The 13,924-nt window shown below is 54.3% G+C and overlaps 5 protein-coding genes across 7 annotated transcripts; 2 read left to right on the plus strand and 3 right to left on the minus strand.

Annotated features, from left to right (window-relative positions):
- Positions 1 to 118: 118 nt before the first annotated feature.
- On the plus strand, positions 119 to 3,603 carry H310_08100 (hypothetical protein). 3 transcript variants are annotated; one of them, XM_008873729.1, is made up of 11 exons: positions 119 to 337; positions 398 to 535; positions 578 to 849; positions 901 to 1,285; positions 1,327 to 1,441; positions 1,582 to 1,807; positions 1,877 to 2,042; positions 2,095 to 2,564; positions 2,613 to 2,800; positions 2,854 to 3,151; positions 3,206 to 3,603. In XM_008873729.1, exons 3-11 carry the CDS (start codon positions 598 to 600, stop codon positions 3,464 to 3,466), a joined length of 2,361 nt encoding a protein of 786 aa, XP_008871951.1. In that variant the 5' UTR covers positions 119 to 337; positions 398 to 535; positions 578 to 597; the 3' UTR covers positions 3,467 to 3,603. The 3 variants fall into 3 exon arrangements, with proteins under 3 accessions (XP_008871951.1, XP_008871952.1, XP_008871950.1); XM_008873730.1 differs by having other exon boundaries at positions 584 to 849; XM_008873728.1 differs by having other exon boundaries at positions 595 to 849.
- H310_08101 (hypothetical protein) lies at positions 3,557 to 4,131 on the minus strand. Its single transcript, XM_008873731.1, has 2 exons — positions 3,823 to 4,131; positions 3,557 to 3,773 (listed from the first exon to the last, which is right to left on the minus strand). Exons 1-2 carry the CDS (start codon positions 4,093 to 4,095, stop codon positions 3,714 to 3,716), a joined length of 333 nt encoding a protein of 110 aa, XP_008871953.1. The 5' UTR covers positions 4,096 to 4,131; the 3' UTR covers positions 3,557 to 3,713.
- A 472-nt stretch (positions 4,132 to 4,603) lies between these two features.
- Positions 4,604 to 5,835, plus strand: H310_08102 (hypothetical protein). The gene has a single exon (XM_008873732.1). The coding sequence runs from the start codon at positions 4,680 to 4,682 to the stop codon at positions 5,814 to 5,816; it is 1,137 nt and encodes a 378-aa protein (XP_008871954.1). The 5' UTR covers positions 4,604 to 4,679; the 3' UTR covers positions 5,817 to 5,835.
- Positions 5,836 to 6,073: 238 nt separating this feature from the next.
- On the minus strand, positions 6,074 to 7,469 carry H310_08103 (hypothetical protein; the record flags this gene model as incomplete). The annotated part of the gene is made up of 4 exons (XM_008873733.1): positions 7,105 to 7,469; positions 6,933 to 7,042; positions 6,500 to 6,879; positions 6,074 to 6,439 (listed from the first exon to the last, which is right to left on the minus strand). The coding sequence occupies exons 1-4, from the start codon at positions 7,425 to 7,427 to the stop codon at positions 6,074 to 6,076; spliced, it is 1,179 nt and encodes a 392-aa protein (XP_008871955.1). The 5' UTR covers positions 7,428 to 7,469.
- Positions 7,470 to 11,654: 4,185 nt separating this feature from the next.
- Positions 11,655 to 13,569, minus strand: H310_08104 (hypothetical protein; the record flags this gene model as incomplete). Its single annotated transcript, XM_008873734.1, has 6 exons — positions 11,655 to 12,032; positions 12,116 to 12,264; positions 12,436 to 12,557; positions 12,638 to 12,789; positions 12,854 to 13,090; positions 13,150 to 13,569. The coding sequence occupies 6 exons, from the start codon at positions 13,567 to 13,569 to the stop codon at positions 11,655 to 11,657; spliced, it is 1,458 nt and encodes a 485-aa protein (XP_008871956.1).
- Positions 13,570 to 13,924: the final 355 nt, after the last annotated feature.

Below are 13,924 nucleotides of genomic sequence, written 5' to 3' on the forward strand. Positions count from 1 at the left end.
ACGCGACAGCAGCGTCCGATGCCTCCGCCATTTCCATCCCAGCAATGGATGGACTCTTCCATGGAAAACCCCGTCCATCCTCCAAGCAATCGAAGGAATACCCCCAGCAGGGTGGGGATGTTCATCAAAGGATGGCATGGGGCAGACAACCCCGATGGCACAAATCTGCACCACCTCCACGATGCTACTGCCCGTGCCGCCAAAGTTCTTTCCCCCCGTGAAGCTGAATGAGGAGGACGAAGCGCACTTGCGTCGACTTGCCAAGGAGAAACTGCGCGGAATGCAGGACCTGTTTCAAGGGCGGTACCCGCAAGCAATGCAATGGGTCCCATGCGAGGTACACACAACCTCTCCACGCTTCTCTCAATCACTGATGCAATGTGTGGGGCTTGACTAGGAAAAAGGACAAGCGGCATCGGTGGACGGCCCGCAAGTTATGAAGACCCGCTTTGTCGACATGGACAATAACTCGCAGCGTGCGCCATCATCCATGCTGTATCGCTCCACGATTATCGTGAACGCGTCGTTCTCCAAGGTAACAAGGTGACACATGACACCAATGTATCCTGGATGATAGAGCAAGATCTGGCGCAGGTGATGAATGCAATCGCGTCGTGCAAAACGGACGAGTACCGCAAGCAGATGCGAGGTCTGTACGGCGCCAACTTTGTCGATGGCGTGTGTCTCCATAAACTGCCGACCACCAAGCAAAACCGACCGGCGTACTTTTACACAGCACTCAAGTGGTGTGTGCTGCAACCTCCGACGAAAAATGGCAAGGGTCTCGGCAGTGACTTTTGCTTTCTCGAGTATGCAGGCATCCACAAGGAGACCGAGGTCCACGAAAAGGTGCTTGTGATTCCTCTCGTGCCATTATCCCATGCACATGCTGTGCTCTAGATGGGGTTTTGCATTCAGCAGAGTGTGTCCATGGACAAGGAAGTACCCGACTTTGCCCACTATGGCCTGCAGCGGGACACATTTCAGCGCACAGGGCTTCTCGTGACAGCGACGAGCCGTGACCACACCGTACGCCTCACGTCGTTCTGCCAAATCCAAAACGCGCGACTGCAGCCCGCGCATCCGAGGGACCTGGAGCTCATGATGTTCCGACGCGTCGCGGCTGTCCGCGAGTTTGCCATGTACCTGGATCGAGACAGGCTGGGCCGGATGCAATTTGTCGAGCGGTCGCGATGGATCCCAGACACAGACCGGCGGACGTGCGCCGTATGCCTCAAGATGTTTCTCTTTCGACGAAAGCACCATTGCCGGCAATGTGGCGAAGGTACTTTGGTTTTGTTTTCAATTCGTTGCTGACTTTGGTAGTCGTATGCAACATGTGCTCGCCACATCGCGAGATCGACGCCACCAACTTTGGTCTCACTCGCGTACGCATTTGCACGGTCTGCATGATGCGTGCTCGATGCAATCACGCGATATCGTACGTTTCGTCGTCGTTCCTAGCCACCTCGTTGACGCCTATGTCGTTCGCCGACAGAATATATTATGACAGTTGGGTGAATCGAATTTGTGGAGGGCGTCGCGCATGACTCCAAAATGACTCCATGCTGGTTTGTACAGGGACGACTACTGCGGGAGCTCTGTCTGTACCGTGAACGTCGACACCAGTGTCGTGGACTATTTGCAGTCGCCGCCGCTCCAGAGCGGCCGACAGCGCGGCTGGGACGACGAAGATCCAGAAGAGGTGCGAGATCCTGTTCAACAGAAAAGTGACTACGCGTCCTTGAATTTCGTGTCTCGACACGGGTACAAGCAGCAACCTGCCTTGGCTTACGACACGGTGCACGTACGCCATCTTGAATCGTGTTGTTTCATGGTTCGATTCGAATATGTTGACAACTTGGCTTCGTCGTAGCGGTCAAAGCAGGCCGCTGCTGCCGCCGCCACAACCTCAACAACTCCCACGTTTGTACGCACCCCTGCCAACCTGGCGTCGACCCCCCGTCCCGTGCTTGAATTCGACGATGATGAGAATGCTGTCTCGGAATTTGTCCTGACGCCGCCGCCGCCGCAACCAGATCGTACGTTACAATACTGTTCTGGCTCGAGGATGCCCACTGAGACGACGTGCAGGAATCATGAACAGGCGTGATTTCCTGCCTCAGGCTCAACTACTGACTAGTCGCCACCAGCACCTCTTGACATGTCCCCAACCAACGCCGTGCAGTTCGCAAATGCAGTCGCAACTTGCGCTGCTCCCGTACCCATCGTCGTTCAATCAAGCAAGTGACTTGGAATCCACGGTCAGCTTTCAAACGAACACAACGGACGACACCGAGTGTCCATATGCGACGCACAACTACGGCAAACTCATGGCCGAGTTCCAACCGCAGCCAGAATCCCCCCAGCCGACGCGACAGAAGCGTCCGATGCCTCCGCCATTTCCATCCCAGCAATGGATGGACTCTTCCATGGAAAACCCCGTCCATCCTCCAAGCAATCGAAGGAATACCCCCAGCAACGCCATGATGAATCCTCCAACGAGCCGCCCTGCAATCACGCCAAATAATGAACACAACAATTTGAGTCCATTGACGCATCCGGTAAAGCATCGTGTTATCCCTCGTCATTTTGAATCTGCTACGACATAGATTCGAGATCCAAACAGTGCCCGCACAGCTGCTGTCTCTGCACCACATGGCACGACTATCTTTCATCCAAGAGTAGTCCATGGCGCTCCAGTCACCTCGCTCCGACTCCCCTCTTCGCATCAGCCCCCCGCTCTCACTGACTGTATGAAAGCAAGTCTGTCAGCGCGACAAGCCCTACTCAAGGCCCGGTAGCGACGACGTCTTTTCATCGTATCCATTGAACGAGCTCCGTCATGTGCAGGGAATTGGCGCGACCGCCGCAGCAACTGACCCACTCCAACGCACGTCCGACCAAAGTCGGGGGCTTGAGCCATCAAGGCCAGACCCACCCACCACCCCAACTCGAAAAACAGCAAAACTCGACACATCCCGACCATAGCTACCTCGTCCACCAGGCCATGCTTGCATTTGCCCGCCTCAATCAACGCCCAGCGTCGTCACAGCCATTCAGCCCCCCCACGCACACCCAAATGAATGGTATTGAACGAGCGCTGGACTGTCTCAATGTGGATATTCCGCAACTTCCCGATCGCGTCCAGGTTCGTCCCTTCTCCATCGAATGAACGAACGCGGGTCTAGAGTTTGCGTCGTAGGTGCTGCGGTCCCTTGAGCTAATGCTGTCATCCGTCATTATGGACAAAGACCTCTCCGACTGCATTCGCATCGACGACCAGTCTCGCTACCGCCCTCTCCTTACAGCTTACCCCTCGGTGGAAAACGTGCTTCGCTCGATTGGGTACACGTCTCCATCTGCGTCTCATGCTGTGCTGGCACTGGAGCACCTGAACCTGAGTGTGCTTAATTATGCCCTCGTGGCCATCAAGAGTCATTCGGGGATTCCACCGCTGCCCTAAACTCCACCATCGACCACAACCTTGTGTAAACACCACGAGGCCCCCGCCGTTGTCGTCTTCCCGATTCCGTAAAGTAGGTCGACAGTCTACTTCGGAATACACGTTGAACTAAGTTTTGCCGGCTGAGAGAGCATTCAATCCCAGTGATCCTGTCACCCTGTCACTGTTCACGGTGCCATGGCGTATAGCTGTACCAGAGTAAAAATACATCCTGCATTCATGCGCATGACGTCGGCAAGACCAAATATCACAGGTACATCTCGACATTCGGGTTCCACGAGCGATCGTCGACGTTGGTGGTTGTGACCTGTCGCACCTGAAGTTGAGACATCGAGCACCCAACGTATGCAAACCACCTGATGGGCATCAACTGCCACGCCTGATGGAAGCACCTTAATAGTGTCGACTTGTGCTCCCCAACTATTGAGTGGCTTGGTCGTGCGCAGTGCCTCGACAAGGTCGTCAATCACATCAGTATCACCGTCCATAGTGATGTCGACAACGTCTCTTTGCTGGCGGTTGTTGGACGCTCCTCCTGTCAAGCCGCGCTTGATCATCGCTCGGATTAGAGTCTGACGGAACATCACCTTCTGGACTTGGCCCTGCACTCGCACGTACTTCCTCGCCATCCCTGGCTCGGTCGACGCGACACGGGAGAAGTGGATATCCGGATAATGAGGGGGCGTCGAATACATCCGAACACCCGTTTAATGGTGCAATTGCAATTCTTTCCGAAAATCCGACGATTTTTCCACGTTTTAGTCGAAAAATAACGCATTTATCGATTTCACACCAAAACTTCCCAAAGACCGGCGTGCAAAAACACAGCAGAATTTCCGGTCTCCAATAGTGAGGATGTTTTTATAGGAATTTTTAGTTTTGCATAATATAAGCAAGTTCAGGTGCATTATATTACGTGGCGTCACCGAATGGAGAGAGCCATGCAACTACAATTCTGCCATGTCTCTTTGGTATCCTCGCGACCATGATTTTACCCAAGCCTATTCCAGCAAGTTAAACCGTTAAAACTTGCATTTTTCAACAAAATGCGCAGGTTTTATCATGAAACGTAGTAACGTTAAACGAATTGAGGTGTTCGACGCATCGAGCACAGGGAAGCAGGTGATTGGTCCATGTCGTGGGCGGGCGCGTCCTCGACCGCTCAGTGAAGAGGACCGTGGAGTTGCGCACCAGTTCACATCCCTCGCTCCGCATGATGCGAACGTCACCCCGAACGTCCACCCAGCCCGCGTCATCGCCTACGTGTTCGCTGGCCCATGGGGCCTCGTCATGCAGCAAACGCACACCAACCAACCCTCGACAAGAGGCCACACATGACAGAACGGATGACGATACTTCCAAGGACATCATGGCCATGTTTGCATCTCTCGAACTATCTCCACCATTGCCAGCCAACGATTCCATCGTATATGCTGACAAAATTGACACAGATTCATGGCAAACGGTGTCCGACGCCGCCAACAACCAGACTGGTGACCACGACATTGAGGTCCGGCCTTTGAACACAAACGAGCTGTCCCTGTGGAACTCACTGACAACATCGTCACCCAGTGCCTTGTCGATTCCTCCGTCCACGTCAACCGCCTCGTCACCCACGTCACAAACACCGACAAGTCGATCTGTGTCGAAGTCGCTCTTGAAGAAGAACAAGACGACCAACGATCCGAACGACAAGCGTGACTTTCTATTTGGCGGTCTCCCGCCGGAACTACGCATTCAAATGCAACTCGACGACGTCGCGCAGTACAGCGTCACGGACATGAAGACGGCGGCGCGCATTTCGCACTTCATTTCGGCCTTGCCTGGGCTCAGCCCTGACTCCATCGTGACCGACTCGACTGCGTGTGTCGGCGGCAACACCGCTTCGTTTTGCACATTCTTCCGCTACGTCCAAGCCGTCGAGATCGATGCGACGCGATTTCAAATGCTCGTGCACAACCTCCACGCGGTTATGTCGCTTGTCAACGTCCAATGCTATTGCGCCAACTACGTGGACGTAGTCGAGTGCTTTAGCCAGGACGTTGTGTTTGTGGACCCGCCGTGGGGTGGCCCCGAGTACCGCTCTCGGTGCACGGTCGACCTCTTTCTGGGCAACACTCCCCTCGCCGACGTGTGCGAGCGTCTTGTCGGCCGAACGCAATACGTCGTCGTCAAAGTGCCGGAGAACTTTGACCTGGACAAGTTTACGGCCAACGTATCTGGCGTTGTCGGGTACATCTCGTCGTTCCGAAAGATGGGCCTTGTCGTTGTCGACTATCGATACGTGCAGCCCACGCCTGTGGCACCAGGCGATGCCGAAGACTCGATAGCGTCCAAGTTTTACTCATAATATATGATCCCACCTGCCCTGTCGTGCATCGCAATCGCCGCTGGTCAACGCAACGACTACACAAATCTAGCACTTCTTCAATCTTGCTCTGACTTACAACCTCGTCTAAACGTTGCACGCGCAGAGCGTGTGAGCCAGCCACGAGTGCCCCCGACGACCCTCACCACCAGAGCACCCCCATCTCATGTGCACTGGTTTGTCTTCATCGAGAGGGCCAACTTCTACTACCGATCCGACGAAGAAAGCCCTTTGAATAATCAACCAACGTTATGGTTGGTGATGATGACATGGCTCATTTGCGAGTTGGCCCCGTCGCCGAGCGAGAACGGCAGCGGGTCTGTCGTGGCGGCGACGTGCTCCGACACGTGGTGGGCACACATGGTCGCTTGGCCGGCAAAAGCAGTCGTGGCGATGAGGCGGGTGCAAGTCACAATGCAGCATATCTTGTCCTTGCGATGATTCATGCAGAACCCGCCGCCACGGTCGGTTCGATCGCATCCCAGGACGCTGCAGATCCGTTTTTGGCCGTGTTTCGCGCACAATTCTTCTCTCTGGGCGCTATTCGTACACCCCGGCCACTTGCATTTGCGACCACCACCGTGCATTCGGCAGAAACCCCCACCCTGCCCGTGACAAAGTAAGATCGCAGGAATAGGCGACACAACTGTGAGTGTTCGGCCTACCTGGGCCGTCTTGGGGCACCCGTGGAATTTGCAGCGTGTTCCGCCACCATGGGACTTGCAAAGACCATGCGACTGGGCAGCGCGGACGCAGTTTGTGTGCTGGCATCGCTTGCCCCCGCCATGTGCAATGCATCGATTGCGCCCTTGAATGCCTTTGGTACACGACACAACGCAACACTTTCGAGCCCCGCCGTGCAATTTGCAGTAGCCCCGATATCGTATGACTGCCATGCAATCTCGTTCGAGGCATTGATTTGGCACTTCGACGTAGTCGGGTGGTGGCTGCACGTTGACGAAGTTGACAACGCTTGGCTTCATGGGATCGACGGACGAGGCAAAGTCAACAGCCGACGACATTGCGACAAACGGCAACGACCGCCCTAATACAACCTCCTTATGCGACGTCGGCGTCCGGGCTGCTACATTGGTGTACCAGAGTCGAGATGGGATGGCAACGACGGAGGCAACATGGGAACGGCGCATGGTATTATCGTGTAGGGCGCAGTCAAGTGAGGGTAGTGTCGGTCGTCGAGTTGTGGTGCTCTGGGCACAGTCCTGTGTTGAATCTTTGAGCATTGCGATGTAAGATGACTGTGGGGACTCACTGGTGGAAATAGTCAGCAGAGTTTGTCGACTCGGGCATGGTGGAATATGCCAGAGGCGGTTGGTACGTGGCTCTCCATGGCGTCGCGTCTGGGTCGTGTGGATAATCGTGGTGAGGGCTGGGCTGCGGCCACTGGCCCATGTCGACGTGTGGATGTAGCACGTGCTGTTGGAGGTGGTGGCTGTGGTGGGGCACTTGGTCTTCGTACACATAACGATGTGTGTGGTGGTCGAACATCATGTGGGGAGTGCCGTCGGTTGCGTCCTTGTATCCTTCCGGGGGCACATTGTACGGTGGCTGTGTCAAATGCTGGTGGGGGTGCATCTGCAGGCAATGTCGGGTTGGGCAATGCGAAGACTGCGCCACTCACGACAACATGCACAAACGACGATGCGTTCCCGACAACTTTTGTACGTCTTCGATTTCAGCCGAGTCCACCTCTGAACACAGACGGCCGCTCTCGCCTCTCTCGGTCTCTACTGCCCCATCCACATTTGCAACTGTGTCAGGTACTCTATCGCAACTCGAGTCGGCGAGGACAGTACTGCGCGACCAATCACGCGCTATGCAAAACGCGCGTGTTCTGCTGTAGACATCGTCGCTGTGGACCACGCGGACGGCGCTGCTGCCACCATCCACGACACATGTGCTGGTGCTGCACGTTTGAAATCCGCCGCTTGGACGGACCGTCGTGACAAAGAGCCGGACGCGTGGCTAATTTGCCGTGTTGGGCGACTTCAAGTGACTACGGCGACCGAGTCTCGATTCGAGAAAGGGGCAGCGTGACCCAACTCCTGGACGTTGAAAGTCTTACGGACCAGTGCTTCGCGTGGCAAAGCACGCTTGCAAAAGACGTATTTGGGCGGTTGCCGACTGCAGAAAGTGCCAACGTTTACGCTGTGGCGGCTGGTCCCACACTCCGCAGCTACCGTATCATTCCCGTAGAGGGCAACGAGTTCCAATGGTATTTCTTGAATCTCGCCGTCATGGATGCGATCGAAGTAGCTTTCGACCGTCACTGGTGACCGTTCACCTCATCCGCAGGGGGGCATTCCTCGGCCACCGCAGCGCAGACTTGCTCCTTGTGCACCAAGAACCGACCATAGCCCATTCCAACTTGATTGGCAACAGCTCGAAGGAATGACGCGGCTTTCGAACTAATGACAAAAGAGTCTTCCTAGCACGATGTGAAGGGAGCTCAAGCCGTTCGCCACGCATCAGCTTTTCGTGCTGCAACCGGTAGAGCTGAACAGGCACAGCTTGGAAGGTCTGCCAATTGTTGGAATATTGTGATCCGCAAGATCACGTCTAGTGGCGCCTGGCGAGTTTGCAAGTCACCTTAACAGTGCGCCGTTTCACCCAGCTAACAAGATTCAGAACGAATGGCCACGGTGGCTAGCGGGGATTCCACGAAGTCAAAACGAGCATATGATGCTGGGCCTGACGAATTCGGTCGGGTAGTGGACGGGACGCGGCGGCGTATCCAGCATCCGCCCGTGACAGCGTTCAATTGCCGCCGCACCATCTCCCTTTCGACTACAATATTCATTGGGAAGGGAATTTAGCAATAATGTAGCAATACTAACACGTTGAGTTCGAAAGGTTGCACGGCTCAAAAGTGCACGGCATGGCTTTTCATCAGGGACTTGTCTCCCCCACATAATGAAACCTGTCAAACTGGATACGTATTGAAAATTTGTACTATTCGAGTAATTGCACGAGCATCATTTTGAAATTTATCATCCATTTGTGTTACCACAGACCTGTAGAACATGATCCACTGTGTCATTTGGATATTTACCTGCGTTCAAGTGGTTTTGGCATCTATCACGATAATGTCTAGCACTGACTTGCACAGCCAACAACTACCGATCGGCATATTCGGTGACTTCGACGGCAAATCCAAAACGGCCTTCATCCACGGTCATGACGAAATCCTGCCACGTGGCATGTCATTTTATCCTACCTTGACCAACGTTCCGCGTGATGGTCCCCGACAGTCGCGTCCCTGCGGTAAGGTTTCCTGCTGCACGCACAGTAGCTCGTGTTGTCGGGTGCTCTCGGCCATAATGCTCATGCAAGGTCACACCATTCAATTTCCATGAATGAATTCGTGACACCATGTTAAATTTCTTTTTTGTGACGCCATCGCACTCCGTGCATACGGTGCTGTCACAAACTGCCCAGACGTCGTCGGGTTGTCAAACGGATACAGACAAAAAAAGTGCCTTATGTCCGGGCAATACAAAACGAAGCACACGCAAATTTCAATGTTACACGAGGATTCTTGACGAGCTGTCATAAACGAAGCATGTCATTTGCCTGGAGAATAGTCCTGGCAAGAAAGGACTAACGTTCGATGCACAAGATGCAGGAGAATCGAACCTGCATCCAGTGGTTGTGTGGAAGGGGTTTGGTCAGCCACGAATACTTGGTCTTCTAAGCACCGTCGGCCTTGCGGTGTCAAACATCTTGTGTTTTGTATTTGAGCTGAAATTTTCAGGGCTAGGGTCTTGAATGGAAGTGACGGTAATGGATGTCAGCCCCAGCGGACGCGGCAGTGACTTCGGCACCGGAAACGTCTTGGATCCTGCGAATTTCGACTCCCCCCCAAGTCCCCCCAAGTCAATGAGAGAGGTTCGTCCGTTTTGTACCTTGTCCATTTTGAGACTGCGCACGGTGAACCCCTTGCATTTGGTGGTGTGAGGGCGATCCCACTTGCCGACTCGTCTACGACCAGCGCGCTCCATTTTTGGTTTTGCCGTCCTTCTCGTTCGAGCATGCTATCCGCCGGGTCTCGGCAGCCCCGACGGGCACGTTATAGAATGCACACGATCGTCACATTTATCGCACACACATGAATGGGGGCTGAGACATTGCGCATCCCGACGGAAAGAGCTCATTCTATGCATTCAACATGACAATTTGTAACTCGTACAGTGAAACGCTTCTGGAGTGGTGGTCGGGATTGCTCAGGACGATCAACTGAAGTGGGCACTTGGGGCATCACACTTTGACCACGGCGAATCCCGTTCCACTGACTTTCACGAGACTAGCCCACGTTGCCATCGATTTCCTCCACCACGTATATAAGCCCCCCAGACATATATTTGACGTTAGCCCGACCCATCCTTGCCATGCCGCGAACGTTGCTGGGGGCGGACTTTTCTAGAGGGCGAAGTATAGGGGCTACGCCAGGATAGCCGCTTCAAGGAAACCGACAGCGGAATAGTTTTGCCATTTGTTGCCGTTGACTGCACGCAATCGACACAGTCCGACAGCGTGTACCTCACGACGACCCAATAGCACTCGAATCGAGGCAAATAGGTGAGCGGCGTCGGTACAGCATCGCCATGCGCGAAGTCGTTCGCTTGCCCACGCCACTCACCCATGGCACCGCAGTTGGGGAGCGGTTGGTTAGATGCACATGTCGACCACGGACGCGTTGCTTGTTGTGCCGGAATCACCTGTCGCGCATCGTCATGTCAGAGACCGGAGAACATACGACGGCTTTGAAAGTGCGCATCCTCCATGCCCGGGATGTCGTCGTAGGAGTTGTTTTTCAAATTGCACGTAACATCGACGACCGCATGACAATGGACACTCCAGGCTCCAAACCGATGAGAGTACGTTCATGAATTTGTCTGCGTTGTACGACGTGTCGCGAGAGCAGCACTCGCACGAATGTTCGTTGAAGCCCTTCTTGCACGCGCATTGGACCTACGATCGAACCATGAGGAGATCTCGACAGGGAGAAGACTCTTTCAAGCACTTGAAACACTTATGTCGGTACAGGTCGTGCAAATGCCGCAGTCAACCACATATTTGTCCGAGACGACTTGATCGAAGAATCGTCCGCCACACGCTGAACCTTGTCCGATATTCATTCCTGCCCCGTCACATTGCCCCCATGCAGCAGCGAAGATATGGGGAGCTCAAACCTGTGTCGACGGTGACACTAGTGGCGCTGGGGCCGCACTGCGAGGTATCGACGCCCCACCTTGGCAAAACCTGTACGGGACATGCAACCTTTGGTCGTACGGAAAGTGGACGAGGAGCGCCAGGTCCAAGGAGCGGCGTGCGATTTCATATTGAACCACGAACGTCAAGGCGACAATGTGAATGGCGAAGGACAAGTCCGTCGGCTTCACATATTTCAATGGTGAGGTACCAAAGCTACGCCGACACGAAAACGGATTGGAGAATTCAAAATTATCAAAACACTTCTAAGGACACTGAATCGCGCCAGTTCGTGAACAGCCTCGTCTGGAGCGGCACAGACTAAAGGCCGGTTTTCCCGACGAAACGAATGCATTGGACGTACGGTGGCACGCACGAGTGGGGCGTCCTCCTCGACAAGGCGCCGTGTGCGGGTAGCATACGCTTCATCGCCTTACGCTGCTGTTAAGGCAATCGTTCAATCAAAAACATGTTCCCTAAAGGTGTAGCATGTCCGAAGTGAGCCCGGGCGGTGTCGGCTTGTTCGAACGCGACGATACTTCCAAACATGGGCCAACTTGAGGCTTTACGGTGCGACATTGGTCTGGCAGCCTAATTTTGGTGGGCATGGATCTGAAGTCCTTCTGTTGTCTCGATGTGGAGCCACTCGTCCGGCCCGAGCGAGATCACCTTGGGGACGTCTGCCACGCTCGCAACCGTAGGTTTCGTTGCCATGACTATCTTGGCTTTCTCGAGCATGTCCTCGGCGTTCCGCAACAACATGCCGACGATCTTGTTGCCCCGGAGGTAGTACACGATGCCGCGTTCGTAGGGCTTTGCCGACGATCGGGATGGGCGCAGCCACACCCCTACCGTTCGCAGCGATGCGTCGATCACCCCCACGCCTTCACACGTGACGCCAGTCCAATTCATGTTGCTTCGAAACATGGGCTGGTGTCGGTAGACCTTTTTCGTCCCAGTCGGCGCCGCCTGGATAGACATTCGTGAATGTCTGCGTGCCAAGGTACGTTGCCCAAGTTGATCCAACCGTGGGACACGCACCACACTCGTACTATGTTGTAGCCTGCCAAGAGCCCCGAGTTGACCGCATGGTCGTACCGATCGACGCGGCGCCGCCCCACAAATTCGTCAAAGTAACTCGCGGCGCTTCCGGCCACAAAGATGTCGGCCAACGCATCCAATTGAGCGTTCACGACGATGCCTATCGCTGCCGTGAATTCTCGTGTTGTCGATGGAGCATGCAATCCAGTCAATACCCCTCCTTCCACATTCCTCCAGATTGGTTTCTAGGTATCAAACAATCTCCTAAACTAACTCCCACACACATGGCATACCCCACCGACGGGACACTTAAGGTGAACCCGCCACATACCTCCGTTTTGTGGATCGACTTCAAGACTCGCGGCGACGACGCCGTGCACCGTTGGGTCGATGTGCGTCGGGGCTAGCAGACATAGTCTGTGACGAGGCGAATCGTTGCTGGAGCGTCGGTCTCTGCATCGTTGTGCATGCAGGTCAACATGACATCGTCACAAGTTCTACCACCAAGGTTGCCTGCCAAGGAGGTCGCCGACACGTTGGAATTTGTTTTGACGCTGGTGACAAGTGTGCCTGGCTTTACATGTGCATTTCCGAGGCTTTCCAACCGCCTTTTGAGTTCGACGCTCAAGTATGAGGGCAATTCGTGGGCGCATGGCCCTGGCATGGTTACGAAGAGGAGCTCAACCTAGTCGTTCGGCACACGCGCGATGACCAGTGGTCGTCAATTTGAGTTGCGATCAGCAACTCACCTGCCGGTTAGGCTGAGCCGCGGCGAGTGCGACGGCCAACTCCGTTGCAAGAAAGCCACCGCCAATGATTGACACAGATTTTATGGCGGGAGATAACCGGTGTAGCGCTTCAAAGTCACTGCGTGATGCCGTCGTGTTGATGCAGTCGTCGAGAGCATACGACAAGCGAGAACTGTCGAGGACATACAGAGGACGTGGCTTGCCTGCAGTGGCAATCAAACACTTGTCGAAAGCAATCTACCAAGATGAAGAGCCCTTCATTTTTCATGCATAGAGGGAGACATGAATATTGTTACCATCGAGCCATCGTCCAAAGCAATGAGCTTTGCCTCGACATCGACACGGACTGGATGTTTTCCTGTGGCTAATGTGACGACATTCGGAGGTGTCGCCACGTCAACTTCGAGCCATGGGGTGATCGACCGCCGCCACTCATTAAAAGTGTCGAAGAGTGTGTTGGACATGATCAGCCGTGATGCAGCCTCGTCGCCATCACTCGATGGGGACGTATCGGAATCTTCCGAGTCGTGTTTGTGGTCAACTCGAGGTAAATGAACGTCGTCGCTGAGCACGAGAATGTCCGCCGTCGGCTCATGCTGCAGAATGGCTTCAATTGCTGCATAAGCAGTGGTCGACGCGCCGACAATGACGAATGCGTAGTGCTTGATGCCCAGTGCAGAGTCCGGTGGAGGTAATAGGATATCTACGAACGGCATGAACACTGAAAAGTCCTGAATGGCATCAACCTCGGCTTTCAATAACAATATTCTTGTCACTCAGGGCGCGATGAGATTTCCACGAGGAGAGCCCGACGCCCGTTGCGACCGCGGCTAGCTCCCGCCGGCAGCGCAGGGAAGTGATAATGACGCTTGAGTGGAAGCTGTGGTGAAATGCTATTGGCTTAAAATCCACCCAATGGCCTCTCGAAGAAGAGGCAATTTGCAGTTGTGCCAAACTTACGTTAAACTTTGAGCAATCTGACCACCGAGCAAACCAGGGATCCAACTTTCTGTGCTCGAACCTCCATTGTGCACTGTTCGACCATGACTTGGTCTCCACGCTGAAAAGGTT

This window comes from Aphanomyces invadans (assembly GCF_000520115.1).
Source record: "Aphanomyces invadans strain NJM9701 unplaced genomic scaffold supercont1.16, whole genome shotgun sequence".
Lineage (NCBI taxonomy): Eukaryota > Oomycota > Saprolegniomycetes > Saprolegniales > Verrucalvaceae > Aphanomyces > Aphanomyces invadans.

Coding starts and splice junctions, on each gene's coding strand:
- H310_08100 (XM_008873728.1), top strand. CDS start 137: ATGGGGCAGACAACCCCGATGGCACAAATCTGCACCACCTCCACGATG. Junction 850..900: donor AGACCGAGGTCCACGAAAAG/GTGCTTGTGATT, acceptor GCTGTGCTCTAG/ATGGGGTTTTGCATTCAGCA. Junction 3,152..3,205: donor AACTTCCCGATCGCGTCCAG/GTTCGTCCCTTC, acceptor TTTGCGTCGTAG/GTGCTGCGGTCCCTTGAGCT.
- H310_08101 (XM_008873731.1), bottom strand. CDS start 4,095: ATGGCGAGGAAGTACGTGCGAGTGCAGGGCCAAGTCCAGAAGGTGATG. Junction 3,774..3,822: donor TGGCAGTTGATGCCCATCAG/GTGGTTTGCATA, acceptor CAGGTGCGACAG/GTCACAACCACCAACGTCGA.
- H310_08102 (XM_008873732.1), top strand. CDS start 4,680: ATGATGCGAACGTCACCCCGAACGTCCACCCAGCCCGCGTCATCGCCT.